We start from the raw sequence: 23,958 nt of genomic DNA, 5'->3' as shown, positions 1-23,958 counted from the left end.
CGAATGAGCAACAAAACTAACACATTTAGATTGATGAGACTGAGATGTCACTAATAGAGTATGCAAATGAATAGACCCGTCGAACTTTACATTAGATATTTCCCTCTGAGGCTGCTGATCATAAGCATCACCACCCTGAGAAGCTCAAGGAGGGCTAGTGGGGACAAGTGAAACTCCACATGGGGAGGCACGAGCAGTAACAGGGACCCTAGATCGGGTCTGAACTCAATACACAGAGTGAGTCTCCTCCACATTGTCCTTAGGTAGGATAGAGTTCCTAGTAGAGTTTCTACAAATATAAAATCTTTGGGGGGGCATGATTTGAAATATGAGAAAGCCATAAGCTAGAGAATTTTCACAACACTAGACTCTGTAGTCCAAAATAGAACATAAGAAAGAAAAACATTCCTAAATTTCTTTAGCCTCCTCCTTATAAGTGTGGTGCGCAACACACCCATAAAAAGGACTCTAATCGACACAACTTTGTGGACACCCAATGAACCTAAGTCGTGCTCTAATACCAAGTTTGTCCTGACTCAAACTATGGCCTGGCCGTAATGGGTATCTCAAGCCCACCATGGATCAGAGACCACCCCCTTAGCCTAACCTTAAAAGAATAATAATAATAATAATAATAATAATAATAATAATAATAATAATAACAACAACAACAACAACAACAATAATAATAATAATAAAGCAGAAGCCTAATCAAGGTAGTAATAAAAAATAAATAGATATCTCAAATAAAAACTAAGAGTCAATCAATAACCAACCTACATTTGTCCACAATAGCCTTTAAAACTAGAATAACATCTAAGTTGGGATATGCCCCTGTCTATAACAAAAAGAATCCAAAGTACTACAAAAATAAAGAAAGAATAATGAAATGATAAAGCCTTTCAAGGGATGGAGGCTCACCACTTTACAACAACCCAACGGATATGCTAATCTACCTAATGTTGAACAAGAGCAACTGAAAATTCTTCAGACACTACATCATGAAATGATGTAGCATCCTAGGATAGTCAGTGGGAAAAACACTAGTGTATAACTCAGGAAATGTGAAAAAATAATGCCATGTCCACAATCAATCAAAACCATATGCACACGATTTTATATATATATATATATATATATATATATATATATATAATAAGTCGAGATAGGGTAAGGGTCATGAACATGAGATTTTAAAATCATTAACCTGGATTGCATAGCTTGATCCATCTTAAAGGAACCCATGGGCTATATGGTTTCAGCTCCCCCTACTGAAAGGGCTCTAGTGCGTGTTAGCCGTATGAACTGCTAGCTGTATGAACCAAGAAAAAACTGAGGGAAAACTAAAGTCACCAAGTCAATAGACATCCCAATATATATATATATATATGTATGTTTGTATATATATATATATATGTATATATATATATATTATATCAAATATGCATCAAGCACAAGGTCTATAGACCCCCAACCCCGACAAACATTATTTTCAGTGTTCATCTCTCCGGTATTTACACCTTCATGGTAATCTAGCCAACCCCATTTTAGCTCAAATTAAAATTACTTTGCACATAATTCCAACCATTAACCCAGGGGTCATTCATTAAGGCATTCACCACTTGGTATCATCATACCAATATGCTTGCAAGCTGAATTAAACATGCCAAACCAATCCACCATATTGACTCCCAAGTTCTATTTAAAAATCCAAACCATGGCCGTCAAGGTCATCCAAATCCATTTTTATATCTATTTATTCATTAATGCAATGGATTGGGTTCAGGAATAAATTAAACAATGCAATTAGCCATAATTAAAATTAAATTTCTAAAGTGGGTTGAGGTTAATGAAATTCTATGCCAAAATTTATCCAATTTGAGTAAACCCATGTCCCCCATTCTAATCATTTAAACAATGTATTAATTTAGTCCCTAAACATTAATTTAAATTATGAATAGTTAGTTCAAAAAATGGAATAAGTAATTCAATCAGTAATAACTAAAACCCTTTAACCCAACTTCAAAATCCATAATCTATATCATATGAAAGTCCATTTAATTTATATAAAAATGTAAAATTAAAGTTTAGGGAAGAGTAACATGCCTGGAATAAGTAAGAAATTAAAGTTAATTTAAAGTTTGGAGTCTGGAGTAGTGATTTCTTGTAACACCCTTAAGCTTTCTTGGTTTTGGTGTTAAAGAAAAGAATAAGAGTATTTGATCTTTTTTTACTAAAGGGGAAAAGGTCACTTTTATGTTTATAGGTCGTAGAAAAGGTGAAAAGACCAAAAGCCCCTCGCCCTAAGTGAAAAAATAAAACTGAACAAAAATAACCCATCATAATGGCATGATGTTATCGCGGAGGATAGCCTTCTTGCCATCCTAATATCGCGGAGGCTAACCTCCGTGGAACGCCAATATCATGGACCCTTACTACCTTGGGGTCCCAAAGTGACCTTGAACCCCTTGCAAAAGTTTCAAAACTTTCCCTAAACACCTTTTTAACATCCCTAAACTCAATTTATGTCAAAAATAATATTACGTATGCAAGAAGGTTAAAAATAAAATGATTAAAATTTTACAAGTTACACAACTAATCCCTATCACCTTGCCAGTGAAGAGGTCTGAAAGATACAAAAATTAGAAAAAAATATGAATGAACACTTTAGTTCCTTTGTATATCTGGAAACTGACAAGAGATTGTATTAAAAATTAGGAATATAAAGGACATTTTGCAGAATTTGTGAGTTTGAAAGTGAACAGGTTCCTGCATAAGTTATTTTGGTATTCTCTGCTCTAGGGAGATAGAATGATTTAGGGTCAGAATCAGGAACAACATTAGAATAATTCAATATATCAAAAGAAGCAATCATGTGATTAGTAGCACCAGAGTCTATAATCCGAACAACTTGAGTGTTAGTAGACTTACCCGTCATATTGGCCATCTCTGTAGTGGACTGGTCTCTCTTCAACAGCTTTAATATTTGGTGGTATTGAGCTTGAGAAAAAATAGGGTTGTATTGGATAGTACCAATACCATGAGCACTATCTTGAGTCCAATCATCCATTTTTCCAGAGTTACTATGACTACTACTTTATCCTTCTTCAAATATCTTTGCATCGTAAGCCTTAGATTCAGGGTAGTTCCTATTTCTTCTCAAACTGAACTTAAAATGAGTTGGATATACCACTATTTTTTACCTTTGATGCATTGTGTGTCCTTTATTATAAAAATAGATGTAATATAATACATCATTCCACCTAGGTCATATTGGTGGAATATTGAAACGTGAAACATTAAATGAGGCCGGAGCACTTGAATTTGTGATACTTGATGAGCTCAAGGAATTGCAAGTCATTTATAGTAGTGAACTACCTAAAACCATATCCTATGGAACAAATCCACTAGGAATTCTTTGACTCTCATCATGAATTATTATGGCATAAGCTTGGTTAAGAGAAGACATCAGATCCATCATCAGGATATGGATCTTCTGAGCTACATAAGTTTTATTCAACCCATTAGGAACTTTATCAATTGATTTTATTAAAGAAAATTGACAAACAATTTTAATAAAAAATAATTACAACCAGGAAAATGTATATAAACTCAAACTCAGCCAATAGGCCATTCAAACTGGATAAATAGATAGAAACAGAAGAGATTCCTTGCACCAAGGAGTGAAAATCTATATTCAGATAATAATTGAGCTTCATTAACCTTATGAAGCCTTTCCATAAAGGTTTCCCACGGTTGTTGAGCATCAGCTGAATAAATACTTCCTTTGCACAATCCCTTCGATACTGAGCTCATAATATACAATTGTACGGTAGCATTGCACCTCTCCCATTGATGTAATCTATAAACATCATTTTCATAACTACTTTGACTTTAGGAGCCATTAATGAAATTAATTTTTTTTCTTCACCAATAAAAAGAGATGCGTAGCTCTGCTCCACTTGGAGTAATTCTCTATTGCATCAACAATAGAGGAACTAAGGCTAAACCTAGAGTATCTAAAAGATGCATATATAGAGGATCATTAGGATCCAGTACTTGATTGTTTACATGAGAAGATCCATCCATATTTGAGGTCGAATTATTTTCCATTAGTAAACTCTCCTTTGGAGCTCACAAAGGAATTTTCACAATAGAAGAGAAACAAAAAAACATTGAGAATTGGATTGCAGTTACTCCTGCTTTGATACCATGTTAAAATAAAGAAAGTATAGAAAAATAATCCACCATTAATCAAGAATATCAAGGGCAGTTATAGCGAGAAAATTTTGTAAAGAGAAGTAGATAGAGAAAAGTTTTGGTTTGTATTATTTGAGTCTGAGCTCTCTAGTGCTGATAGAGGTCTATTTAAACAACTCATTCATCACCTAAAACTATCTTGTAACTAACTACCTCTAACTACCTAGTTGTTGTTCTAGAATCTCTTAGAAGTGAACATGCATAAATACCATTAAGTAAAATTATCTACAACCTGCTACTCCATACTTAGACTTCACAACTTAATATTTCCAACTTATTTTTATATATATTAGTTGTAATGCCAATCAATTAGTTTTCAATCTGTTACTTTATTTGATATTGATCTTTTCCATTGACTTAATTCTATTGGATCTCGAAGGAAACTATTAAGGAGACAATATTGAAAGTTTATATGCATTGCAAAAAGTGTGAGCTTGACCTAAAGAGGAAGTTACTCAAACATAAAGGTAAATATTTATAGAGTTTTCAACAAGATTTTATTTATAATAATCTCTATTTTCATATCTATTTTTTTTTAGGTATTCATAATGTTAAAACAGACTTCAAAACTCAAACTATAACAGTTGAGACAATCCTTGAGTCAGAAAAAGTTGTGACATATGTGACAAACAAATTTGGCAAACACGCAGAAATCGTAAAGAAGAAAGAGGAGGAAACAAAGAAAGTATTAGAAGAAGTCACAACTGAAGGAGAAAATATAAAAAAAATTGTTGAATTTAAAGAAGTGGAAAAAGTAGAGGCAAAATCCAAGGAGGGTGAAATTCCATATTTTGTGCACTATGTATATGACCCTCAGTGGTTCAGTGATGAGAACCCTAATGCTTGTTGTATCATGTAAACCCCTAATGATATGAACTTTTTGCACATTACCAATTTAATATTTTACTTTGATATGCATAGTGAGATGCGAAAATAATGTCTACTTTATTTTTGTTTTGTATAAGTTACATGCTTTATTTCACAAGTCATATTTGATGTTTGATTGGTTACATTTGGTAAGTTAAAGAAAAAACTTTTGTTAGTTTGATTAGATAACGAAATAAATTAAAAAATAATAAATAAGTAGTGAAAAATGGATAATTACATAAATGAATTCTTTTAAATAAATTATTACCTATTATGGTGTATTTCTTCTTTCATTACAGCCTTTAACATAAGTTTACCTTTAATAACTAAAATATATGTTGTTGTTCTTTTCTTAACCCTATCTTCTCAGCCTTCGTCTCTCTCATTTTCTATCCTCCCATCTTCTCCATCAAACCCACGACTCTAGATTAACCAATAATTAATACCATTGTAATCCACTATTTCTCCGTCTTTCCAGTGTACCAGTGAGGATCTTATAACTTTGGTGAACCACCACTACCAAATAACCATCCCTGCCATTGTACTACTCTACCACCTCTCTCCTATTACAAATCTTAACAAAGTTTCCAGAGTTTAGTCCTTGTCCATATCTAAAAACAAAGAAAAAAAGGAGAAAAGACGAACGGAGTTAGTCATTTGTTCTCATGGGTTTTTTGTGGTATTGTTGCTTCATCGGGTCATTTTTTAGGTTTTTATCGGAGTTTCAATGGAATTGAAGGTTTTAACTGATCACCAAAAAATAGTGAAAATAATGTAAAGAGGTGAAAATGAGGAGGGTATTTAATCATTGTTGGTTTGTGATGATTCACATGTGCTTAAAGTTTCTAATCATAGAAAATAAAGAATACTATAGATTTAACTGGCTACTCCAGTTCACAGGAGCACTGGAGGAGACAACGATAGAGAAGAGGGTTGTGACAAAGTGTTGTGGTTGCTCCAGCATCATGAATTCGCTGAAATTCATGTTCCAATGGAAAAAATATGTTAAATTTATATTTAAACTATATTAAACTTAAATTATCACTATAATATAATTTGAATTCGATATTATACATTTTTTTGAATTCCATAGTTGTTATTTCATATCAAATATAAAATATTTCTAATAATGTAAACTAATTTAAATTGTAACAGAATATTTGAAATTCACAGATAATACTTATAATACATATTTATAACTAATATATATATATATATATATATATATATATATTTAGAATGTATATTGAAATAGATCTTTAACACGTATAATATATACATGTTTAATGGATTGTATATTTTCATACAAATTTGATTGTGAAGTTATATCCTTATTTCATACATCTACATTTATGAGACACTGGTACCATTGAGCAACATTATTCTTGAAAAAAATGAGACATCTTTATAAAAAAAACCTCTCAGTGAGCATGAACTAGAGAGGTGGGTTGAAATTTGAGATATGAGATATAATATATGGGTTAAGAACATCCCATGGGTCCTATCTTTTAAGCTGCAAGGTCGGTATGTGTATGACGAAAGTCACGCAATGACTTTCACCATTGCATTTCATTGCATGCTCATCCTTGTGATTCCTTAGTTTCTTTGATGTATGTTTACTTTTTGCATACTTTTTGTGTATATTTGTGTTATTTTATATTGGTATATTATCAGAATTATTAGTAGAGATAGTGAGAGCTACCGTTTAGCTCTTTCTATTTGCAAGTGATATGCTCATAGTTTTCTTTACTTATATTATTTTTTGCTTTGCTCAGTCGGTCTATGATACCTACTAAATACGAGTGAACTATATTCATCCCTATCGTGCCCTTTTGGTGTAGATCCTAGCACAAGTATGATAGGCGGAGGTTGAGATCATGTTGTTGATTGGTGATATTCAAGGTACCAGTTTCTCTGTCTTTAAAGTCGACCCCATACCTCATCTTATTTATCTGTACGTTTTATTTTTTTTAGAGACAGATCATGTACTTCAGGTTCAATTTATATTATTAGATGCTCTACACTTATGACATCATATTTTGAAAAGATTTTTATAACTTGACTTTCTTCTAGAAGTCTCATTTACTTTATTGCCTTATTTATTTCGTATTTCTTACCTTTAGGGGTAATTGGCTTACTTATCAAGACTGAGCCATGATACGTATCATCGTGATCTTGTTTTTGATCATGACACCAAGACTTTCAAACTTATTTTGGGTTATTGGGTAGATTTTATGAAATTAAAACCATGGGTGTGGGTCCTATATTTTGTTAAAATAACCTTGGATCAAAATTTGATGGTTCCGCTGAGTCTGAAATGTCAAATTTAGTACGATAGCATAGTTTATTTATGCACACGAGAATTTAGATCCCTCAATCAAAGTCTGTTGGGACTTGAAAATTTTGTTTGTTCATAACACTGGTACAGTCCAATCTTGGTCTTTGTGTTTATTTGGCCTTGGCCATGTTAAGGTCAAGGATCATGATCCTCAAATTTGTGAGACAGCCACCACATTCGTGAACGGTAAACTGGACTAATCGGCTCTGTTTTGATCTTTGTGTTCGTAGTATATTTGTCGCATTCATGAGGGCTTAAGCAGGCCTGAGCCTGTATTTGCAATAGGGGCCCCGTGTTCGTGAAGGATCCCTAACAACCCTATATATTTTTTCTCATTTTTTTCCTTTATTTTCTCAACCCTAACCCAGCATTAATGGACCATTGAATAGGAAAAATGGTGGGAGATCATCCATGAGGCTAAGAAAAGTTAATTTATTATCTCTTGGTCATTTCCCATTATTTTTCCCTATCAAAATCCATCCTTTTCCTTATTAATTTATAGAAATTATTTCTAGAATTTTATCAACTTTATGGACGAAGTTGAGCCTCAATTTACGCTATATTTGTGCTCAGCGATTGAGCACACATTCCATATCCGTTGAGGGACCTCATGATGGATTAAATTTTGTGATTTTATTAGTTGGCTCCACGGGCCTATTTTTTACCTGATTTTTTGTCTGAAGTTTTATATTGTAATATGGGTATTGCCTTACATGTGTTAATATGTACATTATGTTTTTGATAGTGTAACATAGTTTTGGTATCATAGAGTGAAGATGAGTAATTTATAGATAATTTAAGACTACAGTTCGAAATTGAGGTAGGCTTGGGTCTACTTTTCTGGATGATATTATGTATTGTATAGATTGTATTCTAGGTAGAGATTATAGGGTAGGTTCTTACATAATATATCATGACTTTACCTAGTTAGGGGAATTTAGAAAGAAATTGTGACCCAAACCTTAACCCAGGATAGTCATTATGGTTGTAGGAACCTGCTATACTAAATTATTGACTTTCTTTACCATAGATTGATATGAATAAATATTCACTATAAGACTTACCTTATCACTTAGTAAATTGGATGATATTTCCCAATTTGATCCTCCTAGCAGCTCTATGCTTTTATTTACATTAGTTTTTTAGATTCTGTTGTTGATATCTGTAAATTTATATATTGTTCGATACGAGGCCCTGTGTATGATATCAGTTGGACACCATATTAATATTCTACCACTTAAAAGGATGTGGTTGTAGTTTATAGATTCTTAGACGCTTATGGTTTTATTGTTTGAATACTCGTGATATCATACATGTAGTTAGGTGAATTTATACCTATTTAGTGGTATGATTTCAAACTAATACATTGATTTTACTACCATTTTTTAAAAAAGAATTTATCTAAAATTTTCACCCTTAAACTTATTTTCTTAAAATAGAAGTTGTACCACCCTTATTATTGGATTTTGGTACTTTACACTAATCATATTACCTTGGAAATTAAACCAAGGCTGATTCTGATCTATTATTAATCTACTATTATGCCACCATTTACTCATGGAGATTCTAACCCTTTCCATATTATTATACCTATTTTAGTCATGGACTAGATCTCGGGCATTTATAGATTTTCACTCATTCAGTTCCAATTCAAATTTGACATTCCTACATATATGTGTGTATGTGTGTGTCTGTGTTTGTATATATATATATATATGTACATATATGTGTGTGTGTATATATCTTTCACTAGATAGAGTAGATTTATGATAATGGATTATAAAAGTCCTAGTTTGGGACTACACAATGTATAGAGATATCCAGAATCCCCTACGAGACCCCTTCATCTGATAAGCTATAGTATCAAAGAAGGATGATTATTTAGTCCATACCTTTGTGAGTTATAGATTTGAAGGAGTGGTATATATTTAGTACGTTATGAAATTTTATTGGATATGGTACTTGAATTGTGTTTCATCACTTGATTTTTATGACTTGCATTTATTCAAATATATTTCCTATTGCCAGATAATTATTTGGCACATGTATCTATCAATCTCATAGAGAGATGTATAGGCATAGGTTATAAAAGTTGGTACTGCGTATTTGCATATACCATTCGGGTTTATGGGGGATCGATTAAGTTATTGGTTTTCTAGGCTAGCTGGTTAGATTATTATTATTTGGAATTTATTATATGATTCATGAAAGGTTGGTGATGGATTATTTTTTAAGGTTGTCGGTATATTTCTAATCCTTTATTCCCTATATTATAAGATGTAGTATTGATACATTACTTTATGATTATTTACTTTGGGAAAAGACCCTAATTATGCTAGATATAGATCCCATATCAGTTATGATCCTTGAGATATTAGATTGTTTCCCTCAAAGTAGTGTCTTCGGCTTTGGTTGTTGGTATAACACTGTTATGTATATATATATGTGTATATATATAAATATATCTCATCTTTGCTAGCTATAATTTATGTCTTGTTTCCTTCTCTCCTACTACTATCATACATTATATATATTTCTTCATTCTAGTATTGTATATGGTATACACCTTGCTACTGCAAATTGGCAAAATACTTATGGTATCACTCTTGTCCCAGATTATAGGTAGTTTATGATACGGTATCCTTATATCTTCATTAGTACTATTATGCTTAATTTTGTAAATAGTTGCCTCTAATTTCTATTCCCGCTTCACATGTTATTTATACAAGCATTATCTTTCAACCTCAGTCAGCCAATGGCTAATGAGTATCATGTGTTTGGAACTCATACTACACTTCTACTGCCCACAGATCGTAGTACGAGTTCTCACCATTGATGTGTGCATCGGGTGGATCAACTATGGGTCAGATTCTCTGGGTGAGCTCCTGATGCTCAGAGGGTTCCATCTCTCCTTCTTAATATTAGACTGATCTCTATTTTTGTATCTAAGAGATGGTTTGTGTATATTTACTTTGTATTCAACTTGTACTCCTATTGTATTAGAAACTTTTGTACTTAAATCATCAGGTTTTAAGGATATATTTACTTTCTTCTTTCTTTCTTTCTCATTGTTAATTAGTTTTGATTCTACCTTTCTTATTAGTTTGTTACTAGATGTTTTAGACTATAGGTTGGTTTGCCTAGTGGTGGGTAGGGGTAGGCATCCGGTTTGTTCGAATTGATTATTTAATATCGGTTTGGTTTTTTGATTTTCAGATTGATGAAAAAGACAACCATAACCAAACTGAAATAAATTTGATTTGATCCGATATTTACAAATTCGGTTTGGTTATTTCAGATTCTTATTTCTGTTTTGATGATTAAAGTAGTGAGCATTTAGATTTGGTGATTTTTCTAGAAAAGTAATTTTTTTCAAACCTATTTTTCATCTCAAATATAATTAATTCAACACACATGAAATAACCATAAGTTTAACATAATATATAACAGCATTATGCATAAGTTTGAATAAACAGTCAACAAAATTATTGAAATATCATAAAAAAAGAATCAACACAGTGGTCACATTCGTAGCCATTGGCGTGACGGCAGTGGTGGCACTCGACAACGATTGTCGATGATAGTGACGAACTGGTGATGATTGAAATTTCAAACGAACTGAGTACTGATAATGAACATGGCTAAGCCTAAGCGCCGCTGCAACCTTCACTATTAAGGTTAATGTTATGCTTGCATTAAGGTTACTAAATTATTATAATTTATATATTTATTTATTATATTATCTTAGATTATATTATATTATTATTATATTTACAAATAAAAAAAACATATATATATATATATATAAATTATAATATATTATTTATGTAATTTTGGTTTTTTGGTTTATCCATTTTTTTTAATCTGAAAACCAAACTGTTTAACTGAATTTCTTAAATTTGAAAAAACCTAACCAAAATTAAATTTTGATTCAATTTTTTGGTTTTTACAATTTTGAATAAAAATATGCTTAGCTCTACTGGTGGGTTATGGTAGGTGTTATCATGACTTGAGAAATTGAGCCATGACAAGTTGGTATCTGATCATAGGTTTACCAATGTTATTGGTATAAAAGAAAAATGTCTCGTACAGTCTTGCAGATTGGTATGGAGACGTCTATATACTATCTTTAAGAGGTTACAGGGCATTCTTAGGATATTCTATTCTTGATTCCTTATTATGTGTCTGTACTTTTATAAACGCCTAGTACTTTTTTTTGTCTCTACTCTTTCTTAGATGGATTGAACGAGGTTAATAGTAGATGCGAATGAGACTTCTATGAGTGCTACTAAAGTTTTAGATCAATATCAGGCTATGGAGTTAGTGATTGATATCAAAGATTTTTAGCATTATCCAAGAGTTTGGGGCCAAACCAGGCTTTGGTAGAGTTTTGGACCGCCACCACCTCTCAGGACTTAGTTTTAGGTATTTTGGATCTTTTTATGGATACTTTACAACCATGTTAGTGCTTTTGGATCTGTTTATGGATACTTTACAACTATGTTAGTGCCTGGTACATCGAGTAGTTATCAAGCCAGAGTTGGGTTTCTTTGTATTTAGTAAGGCTGTTCATTAGTTTATGAGTATGAAATTGGGTTTCTCGAGTGGGGAAAACATAATTTTATGTTACATTGTATAGAGCATGAAATGGTATGAGGATTTATCAAAGAATTGACTTTACCACTATGTTTGGCATCAGAGCATTTGATAGCAGCTAGATCTACTTTCCTTTAGGTTGTTGATCATTTAAGGACTATAGAAAGGGCATTTCATAAGGCATATAGATGGCAGTAAGAGGCTATGTCAACTGTTCCGTGTGAGTAGTATCCTGTCTGGAGGTAGGCATACTCTCATTAGATGTCAACATCACCTGCAGCCTATCAAGACCATACAAGTAGCACCTTAAATTATGGTAAGCTCTCACGTAGGTCTTTGTGGTCACAATGGGCAAAGTTTTAGTAAGGCAGTATGGTTTATTTAGTCTAGGTTCTTAGGATGTGGTGGCTTTTCTAGATAAAAAAAAAATAGTGCATAAGAATATTTCAAGGTCTTGTTTTGATTATGGTGAGATTGGACATTGGTCTAGAGAGTGCCCTAAATGTGAGTCGTCAGCCAGTTGGGGTCAATTTGTGTTTCTCATCAGATTAGAGATTAAGGGGTTTATTACAATTATATAGAGACCGATAATTGGTCAAGAGAGTGTCCCCAAAAAGGATATTTTTTAGATAGTGTTGTCAAATCAGTCTCATAAAATTATGGCATATTTAGCTAGAGGTAGTGTACTTAGTGTTTCAGTTGATTATTCTGATGCTCAGTTCAGGTGTGGACTCATTCAGATTCATACTTCTTCAGGCAGGTCAAGTCTATGACTTTGGATTTCATTATATGGGCGAGACTTGATTTTCTATATCTTAGTTTCTATTTTAATTATGTCTGTGTTCTCATACCTATCGGTGGTTACATGTCTTGATATTACTATATTGATTATTGTAAGACTTTGTGTAGATTTATGCATACTTGACTACCCCGATAGATATTTCTTTTATAAGTAGATTGGGTGGATCGGTATTATGTTCTCCGTGGGGTGTAGCATTTGGGTTAAAGTCCCTTTTCTTTAGCATTTTGGCATATGGTAATCTTATATTGGTATAGGTTATTTTTTGTTTTGTGCCACTTACACTTTATACTAGTGTTATTAATATTTCTTTTATTATTTTGGTTGTTTTTAATTCTTACTTGATAAACAACTAGAATAGTGTTGTCTACTTAGTATCCACTTCTTGCGATTCTTGTTCATTGTCTTAGATGGCTAATTTGGTCAGGTAGTTTCTCTTTTCTATTAATAAGTTAGATCGGTTGTTGAGAGATTTAAAAAAGTGAAGGAAGGTTAGGCCTTTCATGGTTTGGTGGTAATTCTAGCTTTAACAATCTTTTTCTATAGCTCGCTTCTAAAGTTGGTAAATTGGAGGTTTGTTTTTTGAGTTGGTCCATCTCCCGATAGTAGTTCTGATCTTGGTATTAGTGTTAAGTTGGGTACTCTGTTCTCTCTATGATATGGTTCATGGTTCAATTGAGTTAAGGTTGGTTTAAATGGGTCAATTTAGAAATTTCTCATTTGGCATTGGTTCGCCCGATATGACTTCATCAGATACTACTTCTTGGTGACATATACTTATGTAACAGTTGCCAGTCCAAAATGGGGGTATTTTCAGATTCAGTATTCATTTCCATAGATTGAGTATTGGTTTGACCTGATTTAGGTTAAGACTGTAATATTTTGATTCGCTTCAGATTTGGATGACACTAGTACTCTTTGCAGCCTTGGGGAGTTCATAGTTCTGGATTGATGTGCTATGCTCTGAGAAGATGTTGATTTGAGTGCTCATATCCTTAACTTGTGGTTTTCCTCCATTGTAATTATATTTTTTGCAATATTTTAGTTTCATCCCTTGAGAGAGTTGTTGGATATATGCTTTATCTCTTAAGGTGAGATTGGTTTAGGGTATATTCTTAATTTTTGGTAGTAGTAAGATTGGTTTGGGTATTTGAACTTAGTGAAGATTGCTTGTCTCCAGTCGCAGTTTTTTACTCTTTTGAATGACAGGTTGAAGATAGTGATAAATTTAAGAGTATAGATGTTTACTCGTCAACAGAATTGGTTTGGATAGTTGAGATCAAGTATTTTATCTTTGATGTTAAGATTATAGATATAGATTACATACTTTTATTATAGCCCTACTCTGAGATTTTATTCCCATGGAGAAGTTGGTGACAAGTTGACTAGTCCTACTCCTTACCTACCAACTCAATTTTCTTCAGTTTAGATGGGTTGTACTTGATAAACGTTTAAAGGATGGTCCTTTGGCACATGGTGTTGGTTTATACTATTTTTGTCCTAGGTTTGTCAACTTTTGTTAGGACTTTTTAATTTCCACTAGATCGGAGAGATACATTCTACTTAGACCTAGTATGGTTTCATTTACCATTGGTAGGTCATTCTATAGTGGATCATTTAATTTTGGGATACTGTGATTTGTGATTTATGAATATTGCTTTTAAGGGTAGACCTGTTAGTGGCTTGGCAGTGATCATAGACATTGGTCATCATTTTTGAGTATTTAGATAGACCTTATTGTGCATTCATTATTCCTATGCTAGCCCATATAGATTTGTAGAGGGTCAAGTTTAGTCTTTGAGATTAATGTGATGTGATAGTGTGGACATCACTCTAATATTATAGAAGACATTTTATATATTTTGGAATGGATATAAAATTGGAAAGATAAGGGAATGCTCGATTTGGAGTTAAAATTAGTTGAATGGTTCATGTGTTGGATTGTCTTTAGCTTTGATGAGTTATTGTTTAGTTGTGCTTCTAGTAGTGTGATGGAAACATGGTGTTGTTTGGGTTTCCATGCTTTAGTCGTTCTTGGTTCAGTTGGAGGCCAGACGGTTGTTGAGGAAAGGTTTTTGGTTATTTGGAAAGTTAAATAAGAATGTAAAGGGAAAAGGGATATATTTAGAAAAATCCCGAGGAAGTGATTTTTAGCCTTAGAGGTTATCTGTGAGTCTTGCTCATGGCATGGAAGCCCAGGACCTCGTCTTTTCAAGCTTTTGGGATCTTTCTATCCATTGAATTTTGAAGATGTTAGTAGTGTATATTGTAATGGATCTCTAGATTAGTTTCTTGGTTTTCATTTATTTTTGGAATTTCATACCTTCCCACAGTGGCTATATGCCATTTGTAACTTGCCAAAACTGTTGGTTTGGTTTTCAGACAATTTGTTTGGTTTTTACTCCCATTTCTCTATTTTGAAGCTCTTATTATTAAGCTATTAGTATCGGATCAAAAATCATAGTAAATAGCCCCGGATGAGAATTCTGATAGTGCCATTGGCTTCAGAATATTGATTTTAGACTAGGGGGACCCTTGATCCGAGTCCCAAGACTTTCTGGCTCACTTTTAGCTATTTGGTAGATTTAGTGAAAATAAAACTCTAGGTGTGGGGACTACATTTCGTTGAAAAGAAATCAAAAGAAAATCTTAATAGTTCTATTGATTTCAAAATATTGAATTTGGTATGGTAGCATAGTTCGTTTGTGCGTACAGGGTTACGAACTAATCCCAAGCCCCCAATCAAAGTTCGTCGGGACTTGGAAAATTTTTTGGTTCACGACATGTGCTTCAAGCCAATCTTAGCCTTTATGTTCGCAAGGCCTTTTCTATATTTTCAAAGGTCAAGGATCTTCACCCTAGCATTTCCTAAGGTTAAGCCAGCCTGACCGGCTAAACTTTGATCTTTGTGTTCGCGGTAGACTGGCTAAGTTCAGTCAGGCTTAAATTGGTCTGACCCCGCATTCGTGATAGGAGTCCTGCATTCGTAAAGGACCTCAGGTAGCCCTCTATATTGTTGTCTCCTTTATTTTCTCAACCCTAACTCGCCATTAATAAACCATTAAGTAAGGAAAATGTTGGGAAATTGTCCATGAAGCTAAGGTAAGTAAATTTAACACCTCTTGATGATTTCCCATTACTTTTTTTTTTTGTCAAAATCCATCCTTCTTCTTATTAATTCCTAAAAATTAGTCCTACAACTCTCTCAACTTTGTGGGCTGATTTTAGCTCTGATTTATGTTCAATTTTGATTACATATTTCTTATCCTTCGAGGGACCTCGTGATGAATTCAATTTTGCAATTTCATTAACGGTACCTACGTGCCTATTTTAGATGTAGTTAGGTGCATCTATACCTATTTAGTGGTACAATTCCAAGCTAAAAGCTTGATTTAACTATCATTTTCTAAAAAAATGATTTATCCTAAATTTTTCACTTTTAAACTTATTTTCTTAAAATGATAGTCATACCACCCATATTATTGGACTATGGTATTTTAAATTAATCATATTACATTGAAAATTAGACCAAGAATGATTTTGGTCCATTATAAATCCACTCTTTTACCACTATTTACTCAGATTAGTTGATGGAGATTCTGACCCTTTTCATATTATTATACCAATTTTAGTCTTAGATTCAATCTTGGAAAATAGATTTGTAGATATGTACTCACTTAGTTCTTGTTAAAGCTACTAAACAAGAGGAGATGTATACACTTGGTATGTTATGGCACTTGATTAGATATGGTACTTGGATTTTTTTTCATCGCTGGGTTTTTATAGATAATGTTCATTTATATGCATCACCTATCATCAGTATAGTTATTTGGGGCCTGTATCTATCGATCTTATGAGGGGATATACTGGTACATGTTATGATTATTGTTTGCTGAGTGTTTCCATGTACCCTTTGGGCTTATGAGAGCCTAGTTAGGTCATAGTATCCGGGCTAGCCAGTTAGATTATTATTGTTTGGAATTTATTATATGATTTGTGAAGGCTTGTTTTGTCCTGGGTTTCAAGGTTTTCGGTATATTTCTAGTCCTTTACTTCTTTTATGGTACGATTTAGAACTGCTATGTTACTTTAGGATTATTCACTTTGGGTAAAGACTCTAATTATACTAGAGATAGCTCGACCAATTATGATGCTTAAGATGTTAGACAGGTTCCCTTAGAGTTGTATCTTCGGGTTTGGTGATTGGTATAATGTTGTTATGCATGAATGTATGTGTATATGTTATTCACTAGGCATAAATTGTATATCATTTTCTTATCTCCTAATACTATTATACATTGTATATATATTTTTTCATTCTACTATTGTATATAATGTCTCTCTTCCTCACTTTACTACTATATATTGGCTAGATACTTATAGTATCACATTTTTCCCGAGTTATTAGTTGTTATTATGATTAGCTTTGTAGATAGCTCCCTGTAATTTATATTCCTATTTTACATGTTATTAAAACCTGCATTGTCTTTGGAGCTCAATTGGACAATGCCTACTATGTACCAGGTGTTTGGTTCTCATGTTACACATCTATAGCCTAAAAATCATATTATGAGTCCTCACCGTTGATGTGTGCATCGTGTATGTATCAAAGACATGGTGACATTTGGATGGTTCCTTCTCTATGCCTTATTATTAGACTAATATCTATTTTTGTATTTTAGAGATGACTTGTGTATATTTACTTTGTATCCCACTTGTACTATTGTTGTATTAGAAGCTCTTGTATTGATATTATAAGATTTTGAGATAAATTTACTTTCTTCTTTCTTTCTCTGTCATTGTTATTTAGTGTTTCTTTTGCATTTATTTTTAGTTTGTTACTAGTTATTTCAAACTATGAATTGACTTACCTATTGGTGAGTTTGGTAAGTGCCATCATAGCCTGAAAAATTGGACCGTGATAATAATGGAAAAGTATAAGGTTGCTTGTTTTGTTTTTTTGTAATCCACTTATTGCCAAACCAAAAGAAAGAATATCTAGGATAACAATTGGATGAGAGGTCTAACGGTCATATGTGTGGATGTAATAACAACCTTAAGGTTACTAATTTATCAATCAATTAGTAAAAGAATTCAAAACAATATTCAATTGAAAAACCGTTAAACACTTGACGAAATTCTTCATAATGAAATTCATGAAAGCCATTAAATTTTTGATTTAAATGTTTGGATGATCCTTAACTACTAAGATATACAGCATCAACAAGAACATACCCAGTGTATTCCTACCTAGTAGGATCTAGGGAGGATAGAGTGTACATAGACCATACGACTACCTCAGGAGAAGTAGAGAGGCTATTTCCGATAGACCTTCAGCTTAGGACTGATAACAATATAACAAACACAAAAGATAAGTGCATATAATTAGTATTGTACGCAAGACAAACTAATAGTAAAACAAACACAAAAGATAAGTGCATATAAACTAATATGGTAAGCCAAATAAACTAACACTGCTAGCCACGCATAAGAAACTCTAGACACAGAGGAGCGCACCCCTACTATTACTGATGCACTCCTATCCCCTAACCCTCTACCCTAACCCGTGTCCTCCACACCTTCCTATCAAGGGTTATGTTCTCCATTAGTTGTAACTACTCCATATCATACCTAATCATCTCCCTCCAATATTTATTTAGTCTACCTCTACTCTGCCTAAACCATTCATAGTCAGTGTCTCACATCTCCACACAGGGGCATCAGAACCCCTCTTCATCACATGCACGAACCAATGTAAACTTACTTCTCGCATCTTTTCCTCTACTGAGGCAACTCCCACCTTCTCTCGAATAATCTCATTCCTTACCCTATCTCTCCTGGTATGCCTACACATCTATCGCAACATTCTTATCTCTGCCACCTTCAACTTTTGGATATGTGAGTTCTTAACTGGCCAACACTCCGCTCCATACAACATAGTTGGCCGGACTACCACTCTGTACAACTTTCCTTTAAGCTTCGAGGGCACCTCCTTATCACTTAGAACTCCTGAAGCGAGCCTCTATTTCAACCATCTTGTCCCAATACGATACTTGACATCCTTTTCAATCTCACCATTACCCTAAATTATAGACCCCAGATACTTGAAACTCTCCCTCTTTTGAATGGACAAGGTCCCTCTCTTTCTTTGAGTGATATCTCAAATTTATGCATAATTTAACTATTTTATTCAAAAGTTGTTCCCATTGGTGTATACCTGTAACTGTATGATACCGAGATAGACTAAAAACTACATACTTTACCACAGATACTTGTCTCCTGATCATAGCCAATTTTGTGGAGAACTACAGATTCATATGGTAGGTTAGGTCATTTTGATCAGTCCTAACTTCAACCTGTTCTTTACAAATTATTCCTTCTGAAGTGCCTTAGTAAGGATATCTGCTATCTGAATCTCAGTCTTGCAGAACTTTAAACAGATTACTCTTTTCTCAACATTGTCTCTTAGGAAATAATGCCTCATATCAATGTGCTTAGTTTTCTTGTGCTACACTAAATTTTTGTCCATGTTTATTGCACTTGTGTTGTCATACATTAGAGGAATAGTTTCTGAGACAATACCAAAATCTTTCAATTTTTGCTTGATCCATAAAAGTTGTGTACAACAAGAAGTAACAATAATATATTCAGCCTCAACAGTAGATAGAGCAACTAAATTTTGCTGATTAGATCCTAGAGATCAAAGATAAGCCAAGAAAATATGCCAATCCTAAAGTCCCTTTTCTATCTACCAAATATCCAACATAGTCAGCATCAACATAACCCACTAGGTCAAAACTATCTCCTAGTGGATAGTATAGGACTAGGTCCTCTGTCCCCTTCAGATATCTAAGAATTCTTTTTGCGACTTTTAAATAGGACTTTTTTAGGCACTCTTGAAATTTGGCACACATTCCTACACTGACAATAATGTTAGGCCTACTCGCAGTAAGATATAGCAGGGATCCAATAATCCCTCTATTCATTGTCTCATTCACTGAAGAACCTAAATCATCATTTTCTATTTTTTAGCTGGTTCCAATTGAGGTATCAATTGGCTTTGCATCTCCCATGTTATACTTCTTCAGAAACTCCTTGATATACTTCTCTTTACAAATCATTATCCCTTGAGGTGTTTGCTTAATCTATAGGCCTAGGAAGAAGCTCAATTTACTCATCATACTCATCTCAAATTTAATCCCCATTAGCTTATTGAATTCTTATCATAGGAATTCAAAAGTAGCTACAGATATTATATCATCAACATATATCTACATAATCAATAGGTTGCTACCTCTAGTTTTTAAGAATAGAGTATTATCTATTATTACTCTATTGAAACCATTTTCTAGGAGAAACTTTGAGAGTCTCTCATACCAGGCCCTTGGTGTTTGCTTTAAACCATAAAAAGCTTTATCCAATTTAAGTACATGATGAGAAAATTTTGCATCTTCAAATCCTGGAGGTTGTTTGACATAGACTTCTTCCATTAGATTTCCATTCAGGAAGGCACTTTTGATATCCATTTGAAAGAGTTTTAATCCCATGTATGCAGGAAATGCAACAAGAATTCTAATTGCATCCATTCTTGCTACAGAGACAAAGGTCTCATCATAATCAATCCTTTCTTCTTGGGTATAACCTTAAACAACCATCCTTGCCTTCTTTCTGTTGATAGTTTTGTTCTTATCTTGCTTATTTTCATACACCCATTTAATCCTAATAAATGTTCTATCAACAGGACTGGGGACCAAACGCCAAACTTTGCTTCTTTCAAATTGCTGAAGTTTTTCTTGCATTGTATTAATCCAGTTATTATCTTTCAGGTCCTCCTTTACATTCTTGGGCTTAATTGGGATAAAAATATTGAAAATGCCATAGCATTCCTGGCTTGAGCTCTTGTTTGGACTCTATTTTACAGAGGTGTAGTTAGGTTCTCTAGGGGATGAGAGGATTTGTTCATCCAATTTTATCTGCTGAGACTGATACCAATAGGACCAGATCCCTGTGAATTCTGACTGGTTTCCTCTGGTTGTTCTTCAAGTTGAGTTGGAATGTGTGACTGAGATCCTATATCATCATCACTTTCATCACTCTTAAGTGCATCTTTGATTCTTTGAATATTATCTTCAATAACAATATCCCTTTGAACAGGAATGAGTTCTTCATCTTCTGAATTTTCATCATCTCCAGAGTTTATTTGACTTCCTGACTCATTAAAGATCATATGAATACTTTATTCAACACACAGAGTTTTTTTATTGAACACTCTATAAGCCATGATTGTTGAGGAGTATCATACTAACACAGCTTTATCACTCTTAGAATCAAATTTTCCCAATTCTTTTTTTCCAATGTTTGGCACAAAATATTTTCATCCAAAAGGTCTAAAATAGTCTATCATAGGCTTTCTACTGAATACCAGCTCATATAGACTTTTATTCAAAAATGATCTAATCAAGAAACTATTAGTCACATAACAAGTAGTATTCACCACTTTATCCTAGAAATTCTTTGGATGATCACTATCAATAAGCATAGTCGTTGAAATCTATGAGTGTTCTATTTTTTATTTCAAAAAATCCATTTTGTTGTGGAGTTCTAAGAGTAGAAAAGCTGTGAATTATTCCATGCTTAGAACATAATTCATAAACTTGAGAATTTTCAAATTCAAATCCATGATCAGACCTAAATTTAGTATATTTTCAATTTAGCTTCACTTGGATTTTTTGGCAAATCCATAAGAACCCTAAATGTTACATACTTGGTTCTTATAAACAATGTCCACGTGAACCTAGAATAGTCATCTATAATAACCAACACATATTTATTCCCCCCCCCCCTACTTTGGACTTTAATAGGTTCTCATAAATCTAAGTGAAGTATTTTAAGAGGTCTGGAAGTAGTTACTTGCTTTTACAATTAGAAGGAGGATCTGGTCTGCTTACCTTTAACACAAGCATCACAAACTTTGTTGTTTGAGAATTTTAGCTTTAGAACGACATAGAACAGGTCCCGTGAAATCAACTTGTTTAATTATGAGGAACTCACATGTCCCAATCTTTTGTGCCATAAGTTAGCATCTTTACTTTGTGCACTTAAGCAAGTTAATTCCCCATCAACCACAAACTACAGATCAGCTACATATATATTTTTTTTTATCTTTTTGGATTTGAGAATAATTCTTCCAAATTTTATGCTTTATATAGTACATCCATCTGATGAGAATTTTACCTCATTTCCTTTGTCATAAATTTGAGATGCATTTAGAAGATTGTATTTAAGGCCATTCATATAATACACCTCTTCTATTTCATAATGAGGTGATTTTTTAATCTTTCCAACACCTTGGATATACCCTTTTTTGCTATTTCCAAAGACATACCTCCCCTTTGAAGTGTCTTGAGGGAGAGAATGCAATCAATCCTTCCAGTCATGTGTATTAAACAACCACTATCCATAAACCAATTTTGGGTGAAATCCTCTTTTAGTACCCCCATTTTCTTCTTTGTCTTTAGTAGTTGCCATTAGTGAATGCCAAAAGCCTGACATTATTTCTTATCATCCTGTTTCAGCATGAAACCATCTCCATACTTTATGTCTTTCTCAGCTTTGGTGGACAAGTCATCCTAAGCAGCCAACACCTTCTTTACTGTAGAACTACCTATATATTTTCTTCTTGATGTATCGGGATTTTGATTCTTTTTTTAAATTGGGCAGGTTTTCATGAATTCTTCAGAACTACCACCTTTTTCATAAATCTAATAATACTTGTTGCCAAAAGTGCAACATTAGTGTCTTCTTCACCTGAGTTAGATTTTAGATCCTTCAAAGTCAGGAATCTCTCCCTTTTTGCTTCCTTTCTTTCCACCCCTAGTTAAGTTTTACTAGCCATGATGATTAGAATACTCTACATATGAACCTTTTAGAGTGAACCTTCTCTGATACCAATTGTTAGAATCCTTAAAGGTTGCACCATACAGTGAGGGACCAAGTCCCTCAAATTCAATCTCAGCCAAAAACACAGTAAAGCAATAATAAAATGCTGGAAAGCTAAAAGTTTTAAAGTAAATAATCAATACTAGGATTTAACGTGGAACCCCCCTTACTCAAGGAAGGAAAACCTAAGGCTTTCCCTCACAAGCACCAAAGAAATCAACTTTAAACAACCTCTTTATTACAGAAACGATTTCAGCCTAACTCTAGGCTCCTCCTGCTTGTAGTAACTCTATTACTAGCCTATCTTGACAACTCTGCCAAGAATTCCCTACACTGATTAACTCTAATTAGTGTCAAACTTAGGCAACTCTACCTAAGCACACTCAATCAAGAAGAGAAGTTCATCACTCTTACAGACTTAGTAATTCATTTATAAATCAGGATTTACTCAGGAACACTCACTACTTTAGTATATAGAGCAAGCTAAGAACATGAGTTATGCTTGAGCATTGTTGTAAGCTGGGTTTTTGCCTCTTTCCTCTCTCTTAAGCTCTCTGAAATCTTTGCAAAAAACCACTTGATGAAGAAGTATTTTTTTCCTTTAATATATAAGCGATGATTATGGCTGAAATATCGTTGGACCATGTGTCCTATTCAGTACAAGAAACTCCTGTAAGTTTGTTACACAAGAGGACAAATTTGTGTAGACATGCGTTCTAGTTGTACAATACCATGAATATTAATGGACCTGGTCCCTTGCAGTTTGGTGTTTATCATCAAAACTACATATAGAATTCTTTATCTAAAATATAAGTTAATAATTCAGGGTTGTGCAAATTAATAATAAAATCATAAACTAATCAATAATTAAGATTGGGTTAATGGTTTAAAATTATTGGTTTAATAGTTTGGATATTGGTTCATTGTCTCAGGTTATTGATTCATTTGTTTGGATCTTGACTTGATTTATTTTAACGAATAAATCAATAATCGAATAGTAATTATTTCAATTAAATTTTATACCATTCAATATATAAAGTGATTTAGAATTTATTTTAGTTAGTTCCTTTGTCGACTAAAATTTCATTTTATGATTTCTCTGCTTCTTTTGATAAAATAGTTTGTACTTTGTCATTGTCTATATATAGATTTTGAAAAT

At 33.2% G+C, this 23,958-nt stretch overlaps 1 protein-coding gene across 1 annotated transcript in view; it reads left to right on the top strand.

Annotated features, from left to right (window-relative positions):
• Positions 1-5,179, top strand: part of LOC107853417 (heavy metal-associated isoprenylated plant protein 4) — a 41,239-nt gene extending 36,060 nt beyond the window's left edge. The window contains exons 3-4 of the mRNA XM_016698411.2: positions 4,640-4,727; positions 4,800-5,179. Of these exons, the coding sequence (XP_016553897.2) occupies positions 4,640-4,727; positions 4,800-5,119 (408 nt within the window). The 3' untranslated portion in view covers positions 5,120-5,179. The remainder of the gene's footprint in view (positions 1-4,639; positions 4,728-4,799) is intronic.
• Positions 5,180-23,958: the final 18,779 nt, after the last annotated feature.

This window comes from Capsicum annuum, chromosome 10, assembly GCF_002878395.1.
Source record: "Capsicum annuum cultivar UCD-10X-F1 chromosome 10, UCD10Xv1.1, whole genome shotgun sequence".
NCBI classification, from domain to species: domain Eukaryota; kingdom Viridiplantae; phylum Streptophyta; class Magnoliopsida; order Solanales; family Solanaceae; genus Capsicum; species Capsicum annuum.
Note: the sequence above shows the minus strand (reverse complement) of the source record. Positions and strands in the feature narration are given on the sequence as shown.